General features: G+C 46.1%; 1 protein-coding gene across 2 annotated transcripts in view; it reads right to left on the bottom strand.

The window, feature by feature from the left end:
• The window catches only part of TEX2 (testis expressed 2), a 465,912-nt gene that overhangs the window by 6,362 nt on the left and 433,719 nt on the right, over window positions 1-25,831 (bottom strand). For both annotated transcript variants that reach the window (XM_069199934.1, XM_069199935.1), the window contains exon 11: window positions 5,283-5,403. In XM_069199934.1, the coding sequence (XP_069056035.1) occupies window positions 5,283-5,403 (121 nt within the window). The remainder of the gene's footprint in view (window positions 1-5,282; window positions 5,404-25,831) is intronic.

Below are 25,831 nucleotides of genomic sequence, written 5' to 3'. Positions count from 1 at the left end.
ATGTTGTCGGTTGCAGCGATGAGGGCAGTCTCAGTGCTGTGGTTCCTACGGAATCCGGATTGGGACATGTCCAGTGTGGTGTTGTCCTCCAGGAAGCGGGTCAGTTGGCCACTGACGATCTTCTCTATGACCTTCGCTGGAAAGGGAAGGAGGGAGGTGGGTCGGTAATTCTTGCGGTCTTCGGGGTCCGCTTTGGGTTTCTTTAGCAGGGCGTTGACTTAGTCGTGCTTCCAGCTCTCCGGGAAGGTGGCGGCCTCGAAGGAGCTGTTGATGATCATGCGGAGTTGGGGGGCGATGATGGGGATCGCTTTGTTGAAGACCTAGTGGGGGCAGGGGTCGGAGGGAGGTCCGGAGTGGATGGTGCTCATGGTTTTGATGGTGTCCTTGTCGTTGATGTGGGTCCAGGAGAGCAAGAGGTTGGTGTGGCTGGGTGCGTTGGGGTTGGTGGTGGTCGCAGTGGTAGTGGGGGGCGAGGAGTGGAAGCTGTTGTGGATTTCTGTGATCTTGCGATGGAAGAAGGTGGCGAGGGAGTTGCAGAGGTCTTGCGATGAAGGGGGGGGGTTGATGGAGCATGACCTGGGGTTGGTGAGTTCTTTGACAGTGCTTTAGAGCTCTTTGCTGTTGTGGGCGTTGTTGTCGATGTGATCTTTGTAGAAGGATCTTTTGGTGGTCCGGATGAGCTGGTGGTGCTTGTGGATGGCTGTCTTGAGGGCTGCGTGGTTGCTCTTTGTTGGTTCGTGGCGCCACTTCTCGATTTTCCGGCACTCCCGCTCGGAGGTCTGAAGGTCTGCGGTGAACCAGATGGCCTTGGTGCTAGTGCAGTTGTTGGAGGATTTCCTGTGCGGTGTGAGGGTGTTGGCGCAGTCGTCTATCCAGTGTTTAAGGTTGAGGGCAGCTGTGTTGGGGTCAGTGGTGCTGGGCGGCGGGCCCGGGCGAGGATGGAGATCAGTTGGTCTTCCGAGATCTTGTTCCAGCTGCGGCAGGGGATCTGTTGAGGGCGGTGGTGAGTGGCGGGTTTCTTGAAGGTGAAGTGGACGCAGCGGTGGTCGGTCCAGTGGAGTTCAGTGGTATGGCTGAAGGTGATGTGGCTGCTGGTGGAGAAGACTAGGTCGAGTGTGTGGCTGGCAGAGTGGGTGGGCGTCGTGACCAGTTGTTTGAGACAGAGTTTGGCGAGGTTGTCGATCAGAGCAGTGGAGTTGCTGTCGGCATTCTCGAGGTGAAAATTCAGGTCGCCGAGGCGCATGTAGTCTGCAGAGGCAAGGGCCTGGGTGCTGATCATGTCGGCGATGGAGTCGCTGAACTGAGGTTAGGGGCCTGTAGACAAGGGTTCCTCTGAGGGTGGTATTGGCGTTGATGTGGATCTGGAAGTGTAAGTGTTCGGCGGCATCGAGGGTGTCATCGGTGTTTGTTGAGATTCTGATGGTGTTCTTGTGGACTATGGCGATTCCGCCTCCTGGTCTGTTGATGCAGTCTCTGCGTGTGATCGTATAGCCTTCGGGGATGGCTGTGGTGATGTCAGGTTCCAAGGAGGGAGTCATCCAGGTTTCGGTGAGGAAGGCGACATCTGGGGAAGATGAGGTGAGTAGGTCCCAGAGTTCGACGGCGTGCTTGTGGACGGAGCGGGTGTTGAGGAGGATGCAGCTGAGGTGGTTGTGTGTGGTTCTGGCGTGGTACTTGGCGGCTTGGGGGCAGGTGAAGCTGCAGATCCAACATGAGGAAGGGTCCGTGGGTGTGCCTTAGGGTGGCTTGGAAGCAGGCGGTGGAGCAGCCTGGGTTGAGGGCGTGGAGTTTGTTGGCACTGCAGTGACGTCTGGCGCCGTGGCGAGCGCGCAGGCCAGAGGGTGTGGCGTGGACGGGCACAGACGGGCTTGCCTTTAGCGCGGCCGCGCAGCAGCCGCCATTAAGAAGGGGAGGTGGGAGGGAGGAGCAGCTGGGAGGCAGGAGCGGTGGGCAAATGGGGGGGGGTGAGGGGGGCGGGCTGCAGGGGACGCAGTAGCGGGAAAGGAGAGAGTGGATGAAAGCCAAAAAACAAGCGAGGCAAGAGAAAAGAAGGCAAAAAAACACAAGGAAAGAAGGCAGAAAGCAAAAGACACAAAAAGAAAATACAATAACAGGACAGACACACAATACGTACGGCAACCACTAGACACCAGGGATGAGGCGCAGCTGGGTGCCTGCGGTGGTGGAGGGCCTCGAACTCGCAGCAGCAGCGAGGGCGGGGTAGAGGGCACGGAGGCAGTCAGGAGGACACGTGTGGCATGAGTAGTGAAACCCGACCTAAAATCAGGTCAGGGGTCACTCTGTGCACTGCGCAGCGGCTGCCATTGAGAAGGGGAGGTGGGAGCAGCTGGGAGGCGAGAGAGGTGGGCAAATGGGGGTGAGGGGAGCGGGCCACAGGGGACGCAGTGGCAGGAAAGGAGAGAGCCTTAACTGCACCATGAGCACTGCTAAAGGTATGTATCTTGTAACTCTAAAAGAAAGGCAAGACTCTTACTCCCTCACACTGCTTCACTGCACCAGGGCCCTGCAAAAGCTCTGTAGCACATGATCACAAGCTATACCGAGATCTTACACCAGCTCACTGCTTCACTGTACCAGTGCGCTGCTAAAGATCTGTATCATGGAATGTTAACACAGGCAGGGCTTTTACACCCTCAAACTGCTTCGCTGCAACAGGAGCACTGCTCAAACTACACACATGCATCCCTCAGTAATGCAGAACTCACACAGCCTCTCATTGATGGGACACAGAGAATGGTTTAGAGTACTCTGTGGGTTCTGCATCAGCCTCTTAGTGTCCTTCCCTTGCTGGCTCTTAGTTGTTGCTCTACTCACCCTGAGCCTGCTTTAAGCTTCAGGGTACAGGCTGCACAGCAATGAAGTTTTTGGATTCAGGCCTCACTATTTATCCTACTGTTTACCTTCCTCCATCACCACATAGTCATGCAGCAAATGCACAGAGGACACTGTCACTGATGGGCGCTCTTAACAACACTGTCATACTATCTATCTCAGGTGCCATCAGGGATCGGTTCAAGTCCGCCTATTTTCCCTTGCACGAAGTACAGGCTGTGTTCTGCTTTCCCTGAATTATATATCTCAGTGGTGCTACAGCACGACTCACCTACAGCACAGATGTATCTTCACGTGACTTCACTATTTCAATCGTAGTGTGGCTCAGCTCCAGACCTCTAAACATGGTGTGCATCTCATGAAGTGCTATTGATGAGAGGGCATATCGCTTCAGACCAAACTCTGCACCCAATGAATTTTTTCAGTAACAGGACAAAATTGACGGTACTTCTGAAGTATTGCTGGCACAATGTTTTGAAAAAGCCTGCATGTATATTCCTGAATGTTTATGGTCTCCTTGCTTCTGGCTACTACAAGTATTTTCTCTTTACTTCTTCAACTATGGAGCTTGACAAAATATCTGGATCTTGTCATCTCAGCACTGTGCCTGAGGTCAACTCTATGAGCGGTTTCAATAATCATGGCAGGTTTTCCTCCCTTAGGGGTGATGCAAATAAAGCTGTCAAAGTCATCTAAGTCAGGTCCTTCTGCCCCATTGGCAACATCTTTGATGCATATATAATTATGCCTTGTTTTATTTTGAAGATCTTCACATTTGAAGATGATTTCTTCCACTTGAGGTTTTGGGCAGTTAATGCCTAGTTTCAATCACACAGAAGAACACACACTGCTTCACTGCACCAGGAGCACTGCTAAAGCTCAGGACCATATAGCCCTGAGCCAGGCAGAATTATCTCTGCGCCAATGCACTTTAGTACTCATAAACCTCTGTACTCTGTGCTCCGTAACCTTGAGCCAAGTCAGTGCCAGGCAGCCCCGCCTCTACCTGCTACTTGTCGGAGCATTCACAAAGCTCAGCAGACAAACCACCGGGTGCCAGAAAAAGCTCCCAAAGACTCACTTATCTAGCAGTGCTGTGTTGCTCAAGGTACAGGTTTACAGCCTCAATGCACTGAGGCACTGCATACGCTCCATACCATGCAAGCATATAGGAGGCAAACCCCCAGGGGCACCGCTAAAGACTAATAGTCACAATCTGTACACATATTAAAGATTTTAGTCACCAGGAGGAGCCGTGAGGCAAAAGGGTCTGCTCGGGGCGACCAGGGTTGACTTCGTATAAAAGTCAAAGCCAAGGTGAAACTAACTAATCCTGGAGCTGCTCTCATGATGTTTTCAGCATGAGGGAAGCACCAGGATTGGTTTGAGTAGGCTAACTCAGCGCTCCCTTTGAGGTTAGGGGCCTGTGTTTGCAATCCCACAGCAGTTTAACACCGTTGGGATTGATGCGGTCTGAAGTGCGCATGTTGGGCTGGCCGTCGCAAGACAGTTGGCCAATACGACATGCACATTGGCAAGTCATCTTGCTGCCAATTTTATTAATTTCATTTTACCTACTGTGATCGCAGCAGGCGGGACAACGCTCCTCGGGCTTTTAGGAGGAGCCACCACTGTGTGCACACACTCATGTTTTTAACCATGTTTGATATTACTATATAAGAATGCTAACGCTAAGTTCTCTCTTTTTCAGATTTCCTAGTAACTCATCTCCAAGGTAAACTCGATATGGCTTTGCACTTGATCAACAGTTTTCCTGGAATAATGGTTTAGGATAAAAACCGTAAAGTAGATAAGAACTACAAGACTCAATAAGATAGAAGAGGGAGAGGCAGAAGAAAGACTACTAGCCACAGGTTAAATGAACAGTAGTCTCTCACAATATTCAGATTGTGATGACCATCTAAGAAACAAAACACCTGAGGGGTGTTTTCAAGGCTGGATATTCGGACCCATTAGATCCTGCCACAGAACCTCAGGAAACTGTGCATGAATATGAAAATTCAAATTGAATTTTAGAATGTAAAGCTTGGTCTGCATTTCAACAAGGATACAGTTGTCTTGTGGGCGGGGGCACTAAGGGCTCTGCAGATAACAGATGGGGTTTTTAGATTAGTTCGTAGATGTCAACAACACAAGTTAACCATTCTGAACAAGACAGATTTTATAATGGTTTGATATTTAACAGATGGAGACTCAGTAACAATGTAAAGAGTGGATGTGGACTGGAGGCACGAATCAGTGAGACCGAAGAGTACAGAAAAGCCAGTGATAAGTGAACTGCCCTAAATTATAGCGGAAGTCAGAGAATTAGATAGTTTACAAATGTGTTTTTAGAACCAGAACAGCTTTATAATTATCAGTGAGGCTGAAAACATTAATATCTGACAGCTAATTGCAAAGTGATTTACCTGAAACTCTTGATCCAGTTTCTTCTCAATCCAGTCAGTAACATGAACAAATGTTACTAATCTCTCGCCGAGTTTTGGCCGAGCTTTAAGTTCAAGGTGTGGTGGTTTTCGGAAACCATACCTACAGGGAAAAAAATAAATGTTATAACAAAAAAAAAAGTTTCTTTTTCAGTCAACATGAGATTTTTAAGTCTTCATCAGACTAGTCAGTCACTTTGCTTATAGATCCAATATAATTACATCTGTAGCCAAAAGGTCTCAATATTTCGGATACTTATACAAACCGCATTATGTTGATTAGTCTTTGCTATAGGACAAACACTGCAGCATGAACGGTGTGTGCTTTGCCTACTTTTTATGCCTGTAAAATCATAGCCATTAAAAACAACATTCATAGAAAGCAGGTTTTGGTGTCTCAGTGGACTAAATGCATCCTATCCAGGAATCTGTGCTTGAGGTCATGGTCACGGATTCGAAACCCAATGGGTCCACACGGCCTTTTATCCTTATGGGGCCGAAAACATGAGCACCACTGATTTGGTTAACAGTAAACATCAGCAGCAAAGATCCAGGGGTGAATGTGTGCTATATAAATATAAGTTATACTAAACCTACACTTATTTATTCCTAATGTCTTTTTGAAGAACAGAAATTCTAATTCTTTTGAATAAATTCTAAACATTATCTTCACAAAATATGATTTGCATCTTTTTCAAATTTGTTTTTTTGGTTCACCTTATTCGTTCACCACATTTACCAATACACAATTCTGCAGGTAATTTCCTACTGTAACTTTTCAGATTTGGAATCATTTCACTGTATTATTGATATCAAAGACTTTAATGCGAGGTCAGCTTCAAGTCCTAAGCTTGTAATTTCTGAAATCATGTCCATGCTGTGTATGTCCTATGTACAGGCCATTCTTTTTTAATTTAATAAATCCCTTTTTCAGAAAGTGCTTAAAAATGTAAGAAAAAATAAGATTAAGTTAACTTTTAAGTCAGCAACAACAATCTTAAGAAAAAGCAAATATTTGAACGGGAAGGGGAGAACTGAGGTAGCACAAACATCAGAAGGATTAGACCCACTCCACAGCACTCAGAAGACAGCGGCAAGAACAGCATCCCAGCACCAGTAGCATAAAGAGAGGCAAATCGTGCTAGGCCCCTGGCAGCACATGAGCAAATCACAGAAGACAGATTCTTCGAAGCCTAATAGTCTGTATAACGTAAGAATAAGCAACAGAGCATTCCAATCTCCTACATGAATAGCAAGCAGAGAACAAGAATTTGCAATGCAAAGGGTCTCCATTTTGCTCGAGTTAGAGCTATTAGCGTTGTAAGCTCCTAACCGGACTTTTCTTCCCACATAAATTGAAAATGAAAAGTAAAACAGCTTCACATAGCCGATGGTCTCCATGAGCGTGAAGGAGACACAGAAAAGGAAACAGAAGTTTGCTTGCAGTGAAACGTATCGGCAAACATGCAATTATCCATGTAACTGGCAAAAGTAGAATTATCCATGTAAACAGTGAAAGTAGAATTATCCATGTAACAGGGTCGATGTCATGCAAATTGCTCAACTCCTGCCCAGCGAGATTGCACTGCGCAGGAAATAAAAAGAAATAGTGCAGAAGCCATTCGGAAAACACAGAGCCTTGTATGTTTTCAGTAGTTTACCGGTGCTGTAGAGGATGGCTAAACACCGGAAAAGGCATGACGTATGCATGCCTTTCACTAATGATATCAAGCAAATTTTAAAAGGCAAGCCCACAAATCAACCAAACTGATGGGCGTGGTTAAAAGCCAACAGAGAGAATACAACAAGGGCCAGAGCGCTTGATGCTCAAAAGTGTGGCCTGCTGAGAGTACAACCCCTCTGGAATGGGGGCACACCCAGGATTGTACTGTGCATTCAAATGAGAGGCCCATACAAATGGGGTATTGCGCTGCTCGATCTGCGACTTTACTGTTAGGCCGTCCAGCTGACTGTACTAAATGACTGGCTGTCCCCCATGCAGCAGGACAGAAAAGCAATGTAACCAAGAGGGTATCATGGAGAGCTGAATAGTGGGGAATGCGCACAATATATCCACCCCTACTGCAAAAGTTATTAAAATATGGAAGAAGGCAAACGAAGATTTGAAGAATTAAAAGGGGTTTCATATATGGAATTGTTTGAGGATATCAAAGCTAGGGAACATGTGGGGCACACAAGATGCTTTCTTTTACGGAACTACACACACAATATGAACTTATTGAGACTCAGATATAAATATGTACAAATGAGACATGTGTTTCGGAAAAATACACCCTACTTCTCCATGATTTAGAGGGCAAGTTCCCACTAAAATATAGGATTCTGTTGTACCTAAACAGGCAACCTTGCTGATATACACAACTATACTAATCAACGGTCATCGACCACAGATTCATCTAAAAGAAAGGTAGGAATAAGACTTGGGTATTTTAGAACATGATGATTGAGGGGAGACATGAAGGTACCCCCAGGAGGTGCCACTTCAACGAGGCGTTAGATTGACACAACGTAAGTTTCTACATTGGGCATATTATACCCGAACTAGGCCTTTAAAGATGGGCTGGGTGGCAGATGCCCGAGACCTACGAGAATGTCAGCAACGAGGTACACTTACACATACACTCTAGGCATGCCCGAGGCTGCAGGGTCTGGGTTGCAGGGGTATTGGTCTGGGTTACAGTGACTGCTCAGGAGGAGCACAGAGCTAGAAACAGATCTGAATGCATGAGTGCTGTGTTTGGGTATATGAGGGAAGCAAACGTTGTCGAAGCATATTTTGTTGTCCAAAATGTAGCGCTTATGAATGCCAGAAGGGACAATGTACAAGGCTGGGTTAGGAGCTTTTGCCCCATCGTTTGACAAGTAGGCTCAGAAGAAGGCCTATAGTATGTTGATATAAGAGGCGGTCTATATGGCAAGAGGATGCCCCCAAGACATTTGGGGAAATGTGGGGACTGATGTGAAATGCCTGACCAAGTATTCTAGTTCCTGCACAGTTGCTCTGAACATGTGTGTGGGTACATGGGAGGTGCGGGGAGGCAGCAGTACACAGATGTATCAATGTGCTTTTTAAGAATATTGGGTGGAGGTATTTGTAATAAGATGTTAGGATGGGAAGGTGGGGTACCGTCACGATAACACACTCTGCTTAAACGTAAAATCTGACGAGGTAACTTGCATATTTCTGCCAGGAATTGCCAGCACACTATGTTATGTTTATTACTTTGTATGTATCCATATCCAAACTAATAAATGATTTTTTTAATTGTTAGTCCTACAAATAAGTTAGCTACCAAACCTTAGGAGAACATATCAAATGAACTGCCTTATACGAGTAAGATTCAGAGCCAGCAGAATAGGCAATTCACTCCAACCTTAGTGGCCAAGCGGACTTTTCAGACAACATACTTAACAATATGAGAACATTCCCACTCATTCCCATTTGGTTTTCCGGAGTTATCTGAAGAGAGGTGTGATTGACCATATTAAAGGCTGCTGAGAGGTCGCTCCACTTTTGTCAAAGAAGCTGTGGGCTTCATTTACAATTTGAAGCAATTTGTCTAGAAAGTAATTTTCAACAATTCTGCAACGCTTTCTAAAGTTGTGAGAAATGAGAGGCTGGATATGGGGTGGACTGGCTGACCTGAAATTATTGATTTGGAGAGATAAGGGTATAAGAAAGTGATCAGAAAAGTCCACCGGAATCAGATTTTTAGTTTCCAAAAATCAATTTTAGCAAATGAAAGGTCCAGAGTCAGGAGTAAAGCTTTTTCACTGTTCATAAATCCAGAGAATGCGACTGGAGAATAGGACAATATCATTGATACATCATTGTCATTAAAACACAATTACATGTATTCAATGTCACATTAAACAGTCTTCACAGGGCACAGAGTCTTTCTAAGTCGCACAACCTCAGGAGTTGCATCCTCTGCTTTGGCATCTTTCAGAAATGACAACCCTAGGGATATGTTATTTTATGTAAATTTGTAAAATGCACTATCTGTTGCAAGGGCATCCTGGCACTGTTATTTCACCACTGCATACCTCACTTCCTTCTGAAGTAGAATTTAGCCCTCCTTCCATATTATTCTCTTAAAGGAAACACAACATAGCTTGAAATGTGTTCATCCCATGTGGATGGAGGTGTGTAGAGATAGCACCGAAGAAGAGCGCACTGTCTTCAGCTATATACAAGTATGTCTTTTCATCACCACTGACAGGAGATGCAACTTTGGGTATTTAGGTTTATCGTGGCAGCTGATGTTCCTGGTAAAGTCACTGGAGGTCAGGTCTTGCTCTTTCCCCTGGATTCCTTTTTGCCTGCCAGGCTCCTGGGTTGGGGGAACTTTGTAGCTGGGCCTTAGTGCTAACAGATTGTCTAGCCTTAACCGTTCTTCTCATCACAGGCATGGTTAGTCACTTTCTTCTGGGCTTCTGGCAAAGGACCAAAAACTTGAGCCAAAACTACCAATGCATAGTCGGACCAGAGTTCATAGTTCTCTTACCATGTCTATGAGGTCTCTGTGCATCAGTAGTTTAGGCTCTGCAGATTTCTTGCCAGGGATGAGCATGAACTCTTCAAGGGCGCAGTCCAGAAGGAAGGAGGGACAACTCTCAAACTCATTCCAGAGTGGGATACTGTAGCTGGCACGATGGTCTTGCCCTGCTGCATGGAGAGCACTGGAGAAACATCTTTGTCCCATGTGTCTCCAGACACTTAACTTTCTTGTCGAATTAAGAGGATAAAGCTCTCCCTTAATGGTGCGCCTACACCATAATCACAGATTGAACTGGGGGACGGGGGTTTCAGAACACAGACCTTGACGGGTCTAGTACCTAGTGTAAAATAACTTTAAGATGACAGTTTCGGAAAAAGTCTTTTTTTTTTTTAAAACAAAAAACTTTTGTCTCTAATTGAGAACCTGGCGTTCCTACAGCAGTTTGGTCTTGGTGGGGGAACTGTACTCCTCAGTCTCTGGCAGGGGCACAGGGGTGCAATGGGCAATGTTCCAAAGCCTTGGCTATGCCATCTTGGAAATGTACTGTTGGATGCAGGTCCTCGTGGTCACCAGTACACGTTTATGCGACAACTCTCCGAGTTGCACCATCTTGTGGGAAGGAGGCCTAGAAGGTGGATCAATGGAAATACTGTCCATCTCTTAAAGGTCAGCAGGCGCAGTGGAGATTGAAGCTGGTGCTGGTAGCTGATTGGCTTAGTGGTGCTAGTTTGCTCAGATGGATTGGTGCCAGGGGGTATTACTTTGGATATTAGGACTTGCATCAGAGTGCAGAAAATTAACTGATGGTACCTCAAGCTGCACCTAAGAAGAGACAGAGGGGCCATGGGTTTCTTTGGGGGCACTCAGAAGATACACAAGTGAATCCACGATTATGAAGGACAACGAGGAGGCATAACCTACAGCTGGATTTACAGTTTGCTGGGAAGGATGTGGCAAGTTCTGTTGCAACTATTTCTGACATCTAGGGTCGCCCCAATCCGATCTCTCGGGTGTGGAGTCCAAAATCTGAAAAAGACAGATGGACAAAGGGGAATCTACGAGGGGCAACTCCTGAAAGCCACAAAGAAGCATCACGGAAAGTGGTGCCTTGCCTTGTCCTCTTTAAAGTATATCAGCAGAGGAGGTGGTATGATCATGCAAGCAAGTTTGGTAAGCAGTTAATATAAAAAAAAAACGTAACAGGTGTCAACAAAAGGCCTACAATACAGAAGCTGTAAAGGTTAATTAATCAAGGAGTTGACCAGTGTTAATGGCAGCAATAAATAAAAAACAAGCTTTGGCAAAGCAAAAAGGTCTTGCCTATGGAAAAACTATGACTTTGCCAATATGTTTTAGCCATGGTGTACACCACCGTGGCTGATGTTCAGCATGGCTTAAAGTTAGTGGGGTAAATGAGAGCTGCATGGAGTGAAGTGTCAAGGTTCAGTAGGGCCGAGTGTTACGGAGTGGTGTAAAGTAGAGTTTAGTGCCATGTAGTGGAATGTCATGTAGCGGTATAGTGTTGTGGAGTTTCGTGGAGGGAGTAGAGTGGATTAGAGTTGTGTGTCATAGTGGAGTAGAGGGTCGTAAAGTGGAGTGACACAGGGTGTCGTGGAGTGGTGCAGAGTGGAGTAGCATAGAGGGTGTTGCATGGAGTGCAGTAGAGTGTTGCAGAGTAGATTTTCGTAGAGTGGAGTCATTTAGGAGAGTGGAGTGACAGAGTGGAGTAGAGGCTTGAAGAGTGGAGTGGCACAGAGTGGAGTACTGGAGTGGAGTAGTGTAGTGTATCGTAGAATAGAGTATCGTAGAATAGAGTGGAGTAAAGTGACATTGAGTGGCTTGAAGGATTTGAGTAGAGCGTTGTAGAGTGGAGTAGTGTTGTAGAGTGTAGTAGTGTGTTGAAGAGTGGAGTGGTATAGAGTGGAGAAGAGTTTAATAGACTAGAGCGACAGAGTGGAATATTGTATGGTGGAATGTGTGCATTGTAGTGTTGTAGAGTGGAGTAGAATGACCTAGAGTGAAGTTGGTTACAGACGGTGGTACAGAGCAGACTGGCATATAGTGCTTTGGCATAGAGTGCAGTGAAGTAGAGTGTCGCAGAGTGCAGTGGTATAGAGTAGAGTGTGCAGAGTTAGAATGCAGTGGTGTAGACTATTTCAGAGCAGAGTGAAAGAATGTAGAGTGGAGTGATTCAGGGTAGAGTGGAGTGGTGCAGGGTAGAGTGCAGAGGTGTAGAGTACAGTGGCAGAGTAGAGTGCAGTGACATGCGTGGAGTGGTGCAGAATAGATTAGAGTAGCATACAGTGATGTAGAGCTAGCGGTGTAGAGTGCACTAGAGTGGCTGAGACTCAATGGTGCAGAATAGAGTGCAGTGAGGTAGAGTAGAGTGGTGTAGATTAAAGTGATGCAGAGTACACTAGCATAGAGTACAGTGGTGCAGAGTGGAATACAGTGGCATAAAGTGCAGTGACAGAGCACAATGTTGTATCTTGCAGTGGCATAGAGTGAAGTGGTGCAGAGTGGAGTTGAGGTCAGTGGCAGAGAATACAGTCTTGCAGAGTAGTGTGTTGTGGAGTGCAATGGCGTAGAGCAGAGTGGCTCAGAGTAAAGTGGTACAGAGAGTACAGTGGTGCAGAGTAGAATCGGGAGACTAAGAGTGCATTGACAGAGTGCAATGGAGTAGAGTGGCGTAGCACACAGTGGTGTAGAGTGCAGTGGGGCAGAGATGAATGATGCCGAGTTCAGTGGCAGAGAGTGCAGTGTTGCAGAGTAGACAATCAGAGTGCAATCTTGCAGAGTAGAGAATTAGAGTGCAGTGGCACAGAGTAGATTAGCGCAGAGCAGAGGGGCAGTGGTGATACTTGCCGTGGAGTGCAGCAGTTTAGAGTAGAGTGGCGTAAAGGGCAATGGCATAGAGTAAGGAGTGGGGTAGAAGGACAGTGTAGAATGCAGTGGCGTGGAGTGGCATAGAGTAGAGTGGCACAGAGTAGAGAGGCACAGAGTGCAGTGGCACAGAGTAAATCTTTCCAGAGTAGAGTGAAGTGGTGTAAAGTAGAGTGGTTCACGATAGAGTGCAGTGGAGTAGAGTAGTAGTATAGAGTACAGTGGTGTTCAGTGCAGTGGTGCAGAGTAGTGTAGAGTAGATTGTTTCAGAGTATAGTGAAGTGGCTCATGGTGCGGTAGTGCAAAGTAGAGTGCAGTGGCATAGAGTACAGTGGTACATAGGAGAGTAGGGTACAGTGCAGTGGCATAGAATGGTGCAGAGTAAAGTAGAGCAGAGTAGAGTGAAAGTGGCATAGAGTGCAGTGTCAGAGTGTTGTGGTGCACAGTAGATTAGAGTGGCATAGAGTGCATTAGTGTAGAGTGCAGTAAAGATTTGTAGAGTGCAGTAGTGCAGAGTACAGTGCATAGAGTTCAGTGACCGAGAATGCAGAGTTGTAGAGTAGGGCGGTGTAGAGTGCTGTGGTGTAGAGTAGAGTGACAGAGTGCAGTGGCACAGAGTGTTGCAGAGTACAGTACAGTGGCGTACAGTGCAGTGGTGAAAACTAGATTGGTGTAGAGAGTAATGGTTTTGCTAAAGTGGTGTACAGTGTATTAGCATTGAGTGCAAAGTCGTAGAGTGGAGCGGCATAGAATAGAGTGGTGAGAAGTGGTGCGGGTAGATTGCAGTGTTGGAGAGTGCAATGGTGCAGAGCATATTAGAGTAGGTTAGAGTGGACTGGTGTACAGTGCAGTGTTGCAGAGTGCTGTGATGCAGAGTGGGTTAGAGTGGATTGGTGTAGAGTACAGTGGTGTACAGTGGAACTATGTAGAATAGTGGTCTACAGTACAGTGGCACAGAGCGGAGTAGAATGGTGAAGAGTAGAGTGATGCCGTGTGCAGTGGCATAGAGTGGAGTGGTGCAGAGTAGGGTGCAGTGGCCCATAGTACAGTGGTGCAAAGTAGAGTGCATTGGTGCAAAGTAGAGTGTATTGGTGCAGAGTAGAGTACAGCTCCATACAGTGCAGCTGCATTGAGTGCAGGGCCGCAGAATGCAGGGGCAGAGATTGCAGAGTTACAGAATAGACGGTCATAGAGTGCAGTGGTGCATAGTAGAGGGGTGTAGAGTGCATTGACATGGAGTGTAGTGGTGTAGAGTAGAATGGTATAGAGAGCAGTGGCCTGGGGTACAGTGGTGCACAGCACAATAGAGATGCATAGAGTTCAGTGAGGTAGAGTACAATGTCATAGAGTGCAGTGGTGTAAAGTGTTGCAGAGCAGAGTGGCATAGAGTGCACTGGTGCACAGTAGATAGACAGAGTGCAGTGAGACAGAGTGCATTGGTTTAGAGTAAAGTGTGCATTGGCTTACAGTGCAGAGTAGACTGCAGTGGTGCACACTAGAGTGGAGTGGGGCCAAGTGAAGTGGTACAGAGTAGATTGTTTCAGGGTGAAGTGGTGCAAAGTAGAATACAGTGCGTAGAATAGATTGGCATAGAGTGCAGTGGCAAAGAGTGCAGTGATGCAGAGTAGAGTGGAATGGCGTAGAATGGAATGACATAGTGGAATGGTGTGCAGTGGCCCATAGTAGAGTGGTGTGTGGTAGGATGCTCTGGCATAGAATAGAGTGGTGTAGAGGGGAGTGGTGCAGCGTGCAGTGCAGCAACACAGTGTGGAGTAGTGCATAGTAGAGTGGAGAGGGGTAAAGTGTAATATGTATGGTGTGATAGCGCACTGCCATTACAGACAACACATCTTCAATTGAAATGGCACAGACATACAGTTTCACTGATAAAAGTATACAGCACACAAATGATAATGTGTGGAATTTATGTAAACCATACGACAAATAAGACAGACAGGCCAACAATGTACATAATAAACGTTCAGTTTATCACAGCTCCATGTCAATTTCTGTTTTTCTCATGATGTCAGTTTTTAGGGTTGAGCACGTGCAAGCGGTCTGGACCATGTTGTAATCTCTCTGTGGGTTTCTAACCGCATGGATAATTGCACTTTCGCCGGTAACATGGATAATTGCACTTTTGCCGATAAGTTTCACTGCGAGCGAACTTCTGTTTCCTTTTCTGTGTCTCCTTCCCACTCACGGCAACCATCGGCTCGCATATGTGAAACTATTTTACTTTTCATTATTAGTTTATGTGGCAAGAAAAGTCCAGTTAGAAGTTTACAACGCTAATAGCTCTAATGCGAGCAAACGCGAGACGCATTGCATTGCAAATGCTTGTTACATTTGCTACAGCATAATTCTTGGTTAGTGTTGTAATTGGGGCCCCTAAACATATGCACAGCAATATCACAAAAGAAAAAATTGCTCGCGAAGCAGTGAAGATGAAAAGCTACACGAGGTGCCCTAAGCGTCTGATAGTTCATAGACATTGCAATTCACTGAAATAGGAAGAAGACGCAGTATAGAGTTTCAAGGCATACGTCTCCATGACTTGCACTCTTATGGCTGAGCCCCATCTAAAGTTTGGCTTTGAGGAGCAACACTTCACCCCTCAGTGCAGCAAAAGAATAAATATCACATGAAATAAAACACATTACTGTTTCCACAGCATTTCAAACACTTTGAGCAAGCACACCATGTTAGAAATGGTGTTCCTGGTTGGCTAGGGTAGGCACTTCAGGCAGGCAGGGACAACCACTCTAGTCAGGGCAAGCCAGCTACACACCCAAGACAACCCCTGCTCACGCCCTTGGTAGCTTGGAACACATGTGACACAATAAATACACCACAAAGAAAACTCCACAACAAGTTATATCAAAATAAACTGTATTGCACAAAACATCATTATACCTAAAACGACATGTATCAGTAACACCCTGCTGCACAAGCTGTTGTCAGAATATCACACAGGCTACTACTACTCTGCAAAAGCAAGCAGTAGTTTGGTAAACACAGTTACTAAAATTCTGCAACACAAGCAGTAGTCAGGTCATCATTATCACCAAAAATGCACGTCATAGTAAACACATTATCATGAACACTAAAACAGCCTCTTCCTTTGCATGTGATAAACACACACTGTCCCCATGCATAAACGGCAGATCCTGGTATACATCTGTTATTCCCACAGGGCAAAACAATATAGATCATAACATCAGGTCCAGCGATGCAGCCGTAAGGTTAGGAAGGAAAACATGAATTAACAAGCATCACTATGTACCTCTTGGCACTGATGATCTCACCCTAAATGTCGCCAGCAACCACATAATTAATAGCAGCACCTGCGTGCCTACTAGGGAAACTACAGTAATTTCCTAAATAAACCACATGGCCACGATGCTCATTTTACAGAAACTAAACCTCAAAGGAAACACTTACAAATATAATCGTAGCAGGTGCCGCAGTTGAAGCTCAGCTTCTAGAAAGGACAAGCCACCCTAACTCTTGGGCTTGGCAAAGATAAAGCAAGGCTGTGCGCTCAGAGATCCCATAGCAGAAAAGATCTAGAATCCATCCTGGAGGTGAACTGATGATGTACTAGAGCGTAATCTGTATCTGACTGTGACGCGCGGTTTCTATCTTCCTCTGCTGGTGACACAGAGTAGAAGGTTCTCCCTTTATAAAGCACCTGTAAGCTCCGCCCGCTGAGCCACGCCCCGTCCACCCTCGAAGTAGATAAAGGAATTCCCGCCTTTTACCAGGATGATGGACAGCTTTCCAAAACGACCCCACTGTGTTTACCGCCGATTTCCGGTGGTGCGTTGTTGATGCTCAGAAGCACGAGGACATCTCCACAAAGACGCACTAGTAACAATCACATAGCCAAAGGCACACAAGGTTGCTGGAGACGTTTACCCCGTGGCCCATTACGTACCCTTAGTGTACAATATAAACGGGGCGTATAAAACATGCTAGGTAACGCCTACTGACATACTCGTAGAAAATACTCCGGTTGGGTAGGCCACGATGCTCATTTTACAGAAACTAAACCTCAAAGGAAGCACTTAGAAATATAAACGTAGCAGATGCCGCAGTTGAAGCTCAGCTTCTGGAAAGGACAAGCCACCCTAACTCTTGGGCTTGGCAAAGATAAAGCAAGGCTGTGCGCTCAGAGATCCCATAGCAGAAAAAGATCTAGAATCCTTCCTGGAGGTGAACTAATGATGTACTGGAGCGTAATCTGTATCTGACTGTGACGCGCGGTTTCTATCTTCCTCTCCTGGAGACACAGAGTAGAAGGTTCTCCCTTTATAAAGCACCTGTAAGCTCCGCCCGCCGAGCCACGCCCCGTCCACCCTCGAAGTAGGTAAAGGAATTCCCGCCTTTTACCAGGATGATGGACAGCTTTCCAAAACGACCCCTATGCGTTTACCGCCGACTCCGGTGGTGCGTTGTTGATGCTCAGAAGCACGAGGACATCTCCACAAAGATGCACTAGTAACAATAACATTGCCAAAGGCACACAAGGTTGCTGGAGACGTTTTAACCCGTGGCCCATCACGTACCCCTAGTGTACAATATAAACAGGGCGTATAAAACATGATAGGTAACGATTACTGACATACTCGTAGAAAATACTCCGGTTGGGTAGACCACGATGCTAATTTTACAGAAACTAAACCTCAACAGGAAGCACTTAGAAATATAAACGTAGCAGGTGCCGCAGTTGAAGCTCAGCCTCTGGAAAGGACAAGCCACCCTAACTCTTGGGCTTGGCAAAGATAAAGCAAGGCTGTACGCTCCGAGATCCCATAGCAGAAAAGATCTAGAATCCTTCCTGGAGGTGAACTGATGATGTACTGTAGCGTAATCTGTATCTGACTGTGACGCTCGGGTTCTATCTTCCTCTGCTGGAGACACAGAGTAGAAGGTTCTCCCTTTATAAAGCACCTGTAAGCTCCGCCCGCTGAGCCACGCCCCGTCCACCCTCGAAGTAGGTAAAGGAATTCCCGCCTTTTACCAGGATGATGGACAGCTTTCCAAAACGACCCCAATGCATTCACCGCCGATTCCGGTGGTGCGTTGTTGATGCTCAGAAGCACAAGGACATCTCCACAAAGACGCACTAGTAATCACATTGCCAAAGGCACACAAGGTTGCTGGAGACGCTTACCCCGTGGCCCATCACGTACCCTTAGTGTACAATATAAACGGGGCATATAAAACATGCTAGGTAACGCTTACTGACATACTCGTAGAAAATACTCCGGTTGGGTAGGCCACGATGCTCATTTTACAGAAACTAAACCAATAACAATAAAATACACACACACTCTTTTAAACCTGTCTGACTAAGTATTTTTTACCCATGATTCTAATTATGTATTGTATGTGCATATGTGTGTGTATTCATGTGTGTGTGTGTATAAATATATATATATATATGTGTATGTATGTGTATATGTTGTTTCTGTGCCTGGCATGTTTGTGGATCATTGCATGGGTTGTTATACTAGATATCTATGAATTTCTGCTCTCTTTTTATCACACTTATCTACTCATCACTCTTATGTCATGTCTCTATCAAACTATCCTCCATTCTCACTCGGACTCATCCCAAATCCTTCCGACCACTTTCATCTCCTAAATATCTCTGCCTAAGCTCTTCCCTCCACCTCCACATCTAACTCACCAAACCTCACTCTACCTCTGTGACCTCCCACTCAACCCTACTAAATTCTCCTGCATTCATCTCACCCTGCTACTATGCTCCCCCTAACCCTACCACATGCTCTTTCTCCTCCGCTCCCCTTTTATTCATCTCAAGCCTTTGGATTGAGTAAATGAAGGATAAACTCCCAACTAACACTTCTGGATTTCTTTCCTCCTCCACCCCTCCATTACTCCAGTCAATCTAACTAACAAACTCTCATATCCGCAACTCAAATTAACTCATAATAATACTAAAACTGTACTCCTTATTTAAATTATACTAATCCATCACTAATTCTTGTTGGGTACCGGAGTAGCGTGCTACTCATCGAAAAGCGCTTTGACGCCTCGTCAGGGGTAGTAAGCGCTATATAAATACGATTACAATTACAAGTACATAATACTGTGTTCATTATGGGCAGAAACTGCAGTAGAAGATGAAGGAAAATCACAGAGGGGAGGGCCTCTGTCGAGGTCTCACCCCAGCAACTGCAGTGGAGAACAAGAAGATGCCCCCAAGGTATGTCTTACAATAGAGGGGGAAGGCACCACATGGCAAGACTCAGTTGGTTCGGTCCCATGCTGTCTGATTTCCAAAACTCAGACTTGGCTGCTCGCGAGCATGCAGCACAGTACAGCGTCCGGGGAGCAGTGCCTGTTGTGTCAGTGGGAACGTGACTCTCTGGGCACTTCCCAATGGATGGTGACTTGGTGACAGACCTCTCCGGTTCAAACAGGCCGTATACCTGGAAATCTGCTGCCCGCCTCATGTGGTCCCTCTGCATAAGGGGTGATATCTGTGTTAAGGGTGGTTCTGCTTCCAGTAGCACTTGTGAATGACGGGCTGGCCCCCTTCCAAGCTCCTCTGAGCATCCATGATGCCGGCGGGCCTTGGGGGCAAGGCCCACGGTATTTCAATGATAGACTACCTCTGGGCGGTGTACTTCACTGCAACAGTAGAGGGGGGTACGACACCACCCACCAGCTAGGCGTGAAAGTGCTTCAACACATGCTGGGATTTCTAGGAGTGGTAATGTTCTTCATCTTGCCCCGTTGCAGGATGCTGCAGGCAGGCAGAGACTGCCTTCACCTGAGCCACCCAGCACCTCCATGTAGGAAAACCCTGAGGCCTCTACCTCTCAGGTCACGACAGAGTGCTCCAACCCTTACCGGGCATATATAATGAGGAGTGAAGCACAGTGCTCATCTAGCGCTAGTTATTGGCGCGGGGCGAAACACAAAATGAAGCGCTCACCAGGCGTACTGGTCGCAGGAGCCAGGGACAGCAAAAAGTCACACCAGGAGGCTCACGCTGGCCCCTGGGAGAACACTTGGGGGGCACGACAGGCCAGCACACCAGGGTAAACAATGGGGGTCCTTGAGACTCTCCCGAGTCAGGAAACAGGCTGGCAGCAGAGCAACATACAGAAAAGTAATCCAGATGAGTCCTTTGGGCCACCCAGCAGACACCAGGCTGCAGGGCAACAAAAGAAGAGCAGTTAACATGAGTCCTTTGTGCATCCAGCAGTCACTCTGGCAGAGGTTCAGTCCCCGTTCCAAAGGTGCTCTAACAATCATGAGGCAAGCCCCTTCTACTTATACTCAAAGATGCCTTTGTTCAGGGATGGCAACTTAAAAGGAGTCTTTTCAAGTCAAGCACAAAACCCTTTCAACCCAGCCTTGCCTCAAGACATCAATAGGTGGTAATCAGTCCATTGTGTGAGGGCAGGACAAAGTCTAGTCACATGTAAAGTGCGAACGACCCTCCCTCTCCCCAGCCCAGCAAGACCATCAGTATGCATATGCCTCTTCTGTCACACCCAGCCCTTCCTGTGTTATGGCTGTAACCAAGTGGAGCTGTTGTGGATTGGAGTCAGGCTGCAAAAGCACTAGTGTTATGCCCACTTTCCAAAAGCGGCATTTCTACAATGGTAATAAAAACTCTACCTACTCCAATAAGCAGGATTTCTCACTACCATTCCAAACATACTGAACATGCCCATGCTATTCCTCAGCGATCAGAAGATACCAACCAGGTGGATGTCAGAGCATTTCCAATATAGTCCTATGAGCATTCACAGTAATGAGAAACTAAATAGGCTGTTCTTTTATATACACAGCACCCTGCCCATAGGGCTAGCTAGGGGCTACTTTAGAAGAGACCTAGGTGAAGCAAAAAGGGATTTTATGCCTTGGCAAGTAGTTTGACTTGCCAAGTCAGTGTGGCAATAAACTGCGAACACAGGCTCTGGAGTGACAGGCCTGTGACAGCTGAGACAGGTTTGAAAGGCTACTTCTGTAGGTGGCGCAAGCTGCGCTGCAGGCCCACTAGTAGCATTTAATTTACAGGCCCTGGATATAGGGATACAACAGTACAAGGGACTTATAGGTAAATTAAATGTGCCAATCAGGTGTAAGATAATCATACCATGTTTAGAAGGGAGAGCATATGCACATTAGCAGTGATAAAGTGCCCAGAGTCCTAGAGCCAACGAAAAGAGGTCAGAGAAAATAGGAGGAGGAAGGTAAAAAGTCTGAGGATGACCCTGTAAAAAGGGCCAGGTCCAACACGCCAAGTGTGTGAGTAGCATGGAAAAGCCTCTACTGCTGTACTACAAACAAGTGTAATTAAGCATGGCATGTCTGTATGCAGTGTGATGTCCGAGTAGGCTCCATGAGGAAAGTAATCAGCATTCCTCTTTCCTATAAATGCTGGAACGTTTGAAGCCAGTGTAAGCAAAGTAAAAACTAAAATCCCTAAAAGACACAGCAAGACATCTGACCTCTGTCCCTGAATCCCCAGCAAACCTGACAGTGACAAGATAAGAAACAAGATGTAAATGCCTGCTTACCAAAAAAAAAAAAAAAGTTTGTTGATGGATTCAGTAAAAATGATTTTAGCAAAGGAAGGGAGGAACTGAACTTGGAGAGACTAAAGTAAATAACGCAAGCAAATGGAAACCGAGAAAAAGTGAGTTACAAACCACAAAGCCAATAGCAAGCAGCGGGCGGAATGCATTCCTAGGTCAACTTTCTGAAAGTCCCCAGATGTTTTTAGCAAACCAGACAGCTATGGTGTCTGGTATGCTGCAACCTAAAAATACCTTGCAGAAAATCAGCATTCATTAAAATAATGACATAAGTGCGGTAAAATATCAATTCATTTCAGCTAATTGTTTTGGCACAAAGGGTTTTGGCCAGCAAATGTTCTCACTTTGCTTGTCATAATCAGATCATGGACACTTAGCATTAAACGTACCGCTTCCTTAAACGTTCTGATGTTATGTTTAACAAGGTTTTCAACAGCTTTCTTCTGTCCTCTTTTGAACACAACAAATGCATAGTACATGGGTTAGGCTCTCTGTTGACTGTTGGGCAGGCTACAGTTGAAAGAAATTAGAGAAGACAACGAGCTAGATCTACCTTCTCACTAAGTTAATAATATAATAACATGAAACACAATCAAAGACAAGTTTTTCTTATACACCTCCTGACTGGACGCTATAAGTATGGAGTTAAAGTGCTGATGCATAGGAAGTCTCAGGGTACCTGGCAGTCTTCTTCCTGCTAAACAGGTTTCACTCAGCAGTGGTAAGGTCATATACTCTTTGGGATAATGAGCCTCCTACAGCTGGGCTGACCTCCCACCAAAACTCTTGCAGTTGGGTGTCCAGGGGAAGCAGATCAGCGGGGATTAGTGCTTCCTGGTGTGTCTGCTTTTTTTGTTGAGGACTCCTGTGGTTCTTCCTATACTGATTCTCCCCACTCGATAACAGACTGCTTCTCCCCCTCCCAACAGCCGCCTGCAAAGCAAGGGAGAAGTGTCTATGGTGCATCGGATCTCCAAAGCATGTCTGGAACTCGAAGGATCCTCTGGATCCATCAGGTTCAAAACACAGTGTCTGCCATGAAGTTGACAAACAACTAGGGTGACCACCCATCTGTAATTTTCACTGAATTCCCGTAATTTAGCCCTTACGTCTGTTATCCCTGATGAAAGGCTTAACGGATGGCATTTGTCCATAATTTTAGCCTTTCAATCAAAGAACAAATTCAATTAGGACAGTTCAGTTTCCTCAACTGGACGGAAAGGCAGGGAGTCTCCTGTGCTCTGATCCCGAGGGAGGGCCAGACAAATAAGCTGGGCCTTTCTTCCAGGGTGTCTCCTTCCCAAAAGAAATGCAAATGTGCACAACTGGTACATCTGCAAATGAAAAAGGGTTTGAAAACCTGTATGGTCTTTAATCAAAGGACTCACTTGAAGCTTTCTGATGGTAAAGTATTTTCTTTTAGAGAGGTACTGTAAAGGTGCTCCAAGGTGAGATAGTGTGTGTCTTTAATGGACAGCTATAACAAATATTTGCACTAGGTATAATCTGTATATTAGTGGAATGTGTATTTTAGAAGGGCTTTTTAAAAAATGTATCCTAAATGTATTTGCACATTTTGTGGCAGCCTATAGTATGCTGTATGTAATGCATGTTTAAAAGAAGGACTTACACATTCACGGTGCTTTTAGGGACCTCAGACCCTCATAGGACTAACGAACATTGGCAAAGCCAATATGCAGCATCTACGCAAGAGTTACTGGTTTTGCCAATGTGTTTTAGCCATGTTATATACCAGAGTGGCTGCTGTTCAGCATGGCTAAAAGTTAGTGGCATAGAGGAGAGTGACGTGGAGTGTCGCTGAGTGGAATGGCGAAGAGTGGCGTAGAGTGGCGTAGAGTGTTGTGGAGTGGCAGAGAGTGTCGTGTTTAGGAATGGCATACTGTGGAGTTGCATAGAGAGGCATATAGTGGGGTGGTATGCAGTAGAGTTGACTGGTGTGGAGTGCATTCGCATTTCAGAATACAGTGGTGTAGAATGAAGTGGCATTGAATACAGCAGCATAGAATTCAGCAGCATACAATGCAGTGTCATAGAATGCAGAGGCATAAATTAGACTGGTGCATAGTGGAGTGCAGTGGTGCAGAGTGGAGTGGTGCAGAGTAGAGTGGCATAGAGTGCAGTGGCATAGGGTGCAGTGGCAGAGTGGCAGAGTGTGCTGTAGAGTGGTGTACAGTGCAGTATCGTAGAGTGCAGAGTAGACTTGAGTGGCATAGAGTGCAGTGGTATAGAGTGAATCAGAATACAGTAGCGTAGAATGGTGCAGTGCAGAGTAGAGTATAGTGCTGTAACATGCAGAGGAGTAGAGTGGAGTGTTGCAGAGTAGAGTATGAGAGTGCTGTGATGTACAGTGCATAGAGAGCAGTGGCATAGAGGTGCAAAGTAGAGTGCAGTGACGTACAGTGCAGTTGTTTAGAGTGCATTGGCGTAGAGTGCAGTGGTTTAGAATACAGTGGCATAGAGTGGTGTGGGGCAGAGTATAGTGGCATAGAGTACAGCGGAGTAAAGTGGCGTATAATAGACTTGCAGAAAAAGCAGTAGTGTAGAGTGCTTTGGCGTAGAGTGCAGAGTGGACTTGAGTGACAGAGTGCAGTGGTGTAGAGTGGTGCACAGCAGAGTAGCGTAGAGTGGTGCAGTGGAGAGTAGAGCATAGTGCTGTAGATTGCAGTGGCATAGAGTGGAGTGACGCAGCGTAGAGTGGCATAGAGTGCAGTGGTGTAGAATGCAGTATCGCAGAGTAGAGTGGTGTAGAGTGCAGTGGCAGAGAGTGCACTGTTGGAGAGTAGAGTGTCAGTGCAGTTGTGTAAAGTGGAGCATGGTGGCATAGAGAGTAGTGGCATAGAGTACAGTGGTGCAGAGCAGAGTGCAGTGGCATACAGTGCAGTTGTTTAGAGTGCATTGGCATAGAGTACAGTGGCTCAGAGCTGCATGGGGCAGAGTAGAGTGGCATAGACTGCAGTGGAGTAGAATGGCATATAATAGAGTGCCAGAAAGTGGAGGAGAGTGGTGCATAGTGCAGTGGCGCAAAGTTCAGAGTAGACTTGATTGCCATAGAGTGCAGTGGTGCAGAGTGGTGCAGTGCAGAGTAAAGTATAGTGCTGTGGCGTAGAGTGGAGCTGTGCAGAGTAGAGTGGCATATAGTGCAGTGGCATAGAGTGTATTGGTGCAGAATGCAATAGTAAGGAGTGGAGGGGTGTAGATTACAGAAGCAGAGAGTGCAGTGTTGTAAAGTACAGTGTCAGTGCAGTGGTTCATAGTGGAGTAGAGTGGCATAGAGAGCGGTGGAGTAGAGTACAGTGGTGTAGAGTAGAGTGCAGTGGCATATAGTGAAGTGTAGAGTGAACTGGCGTAGAGTGCATTGAAGTAGAGTGCAGTGGGGGAGAGTGGTGTAGAGTGCAGTGGCATAGAGTGGAGAGGTGCTCGGTACAGTGCAGTGGCACAGAGTGTAATGGAATAGAGTAAAGTGATGTAGAGTGCTGTGGCATAGGGTGTAGTGGTGCAGAGTAGATTGGAGTGACATATAGAGTACTGGTGTAGAGTGAAGGGGCAGAGAGTTGAGTGTTACATAGCAAAGTGCATTAGCATAGAGTGTCTTGGCATAGGGTGCAGTGGTGTACAGTGCAGTGTTGCAGAGTGGCATGGAGTGGAGCTGTGCAGAGTAGATTTGTGAGGCCTAGACTGAAATGATGTAGTGTGCAGAAGTGCAGAGCGCAATGGTGTAGAGAGGCATAAAGTGGTACAGGGTAGAGTAGCATAACATGAAGTGGTACAGAGTGCAGTGGTTCAGAGTGGAGTAGAATGCAGTGTCCCAGAGTGCAGTGGCAAGGAGAGGTGTAAAGTGGAGTGTCGCAGAGTAGGGTGTAGTGGTGTGGACTTGTGCAGAGTAGAGTGGAGTGGAGTATGCATGGTGTGGTAAGACACTGCCATTACAGGCAACATGTTTTTGATTGAAATAACCATTACATTTGCATGGACATACATTTTTTCTAATAAAACTCTACAGTGCACAGACGATGTGTGGAAATTGTATCATCTAGTGCATGGGTACTCACAAACATTTTACCGCGGGCCAACATTTTTGGGCTGTGATGTGACGAGGGCTGCATTGATGCCAGCAATGTGGCACTCAGAAGGAGAAAGTTCCAGGAAATGGTGCCAGTAAAGTGGGTGTACTGGAAGCTAAACACATAACAGCTGCAACCTAGAATTAATCCCAGCTTCCCCACTTTATCAAATTGTGTTATCCTAGGCAATTGTTTTGATCCACTTTTCCCTTTTTTCTTCAATATCACATACAAAAGCATGTCGAAATACATGACTTCACGAGGTGGAATGTGCAAAACCTTCCCGTGTGTTTGATTTAATAAACTATAATGTTGTTTGTGTATAACAGGAACCCAACCCACAGGGTGCACATAACAGCTGACATGCATTTTAGCTCACTATTGACACTGTTGTGAGGGTGGAGGAAAAACTAATGTATATTCATGTTTAAAAACTATTGCTTTAAAAAAAATCA

This window comes from Pleurodeles waltl, chromosome 7, assembly GCF_031143425.1.
Source record: "Pleurodeles waltl isolate 20211129_DDA chromosome 7, aPleWal1.hap1.20221129, whole genome shotgun sequence".
In the NCBI taxonomy this organism is placed as follows: Eukaryota; Metazoa; Chordata; class Amphibia; order Caudata; family Salamandridae; genus Pleurodeles; species Pleurodeles waltl.
This window is presented reverse-complemented; position numbering and strand designations above follow the sequence as displayed.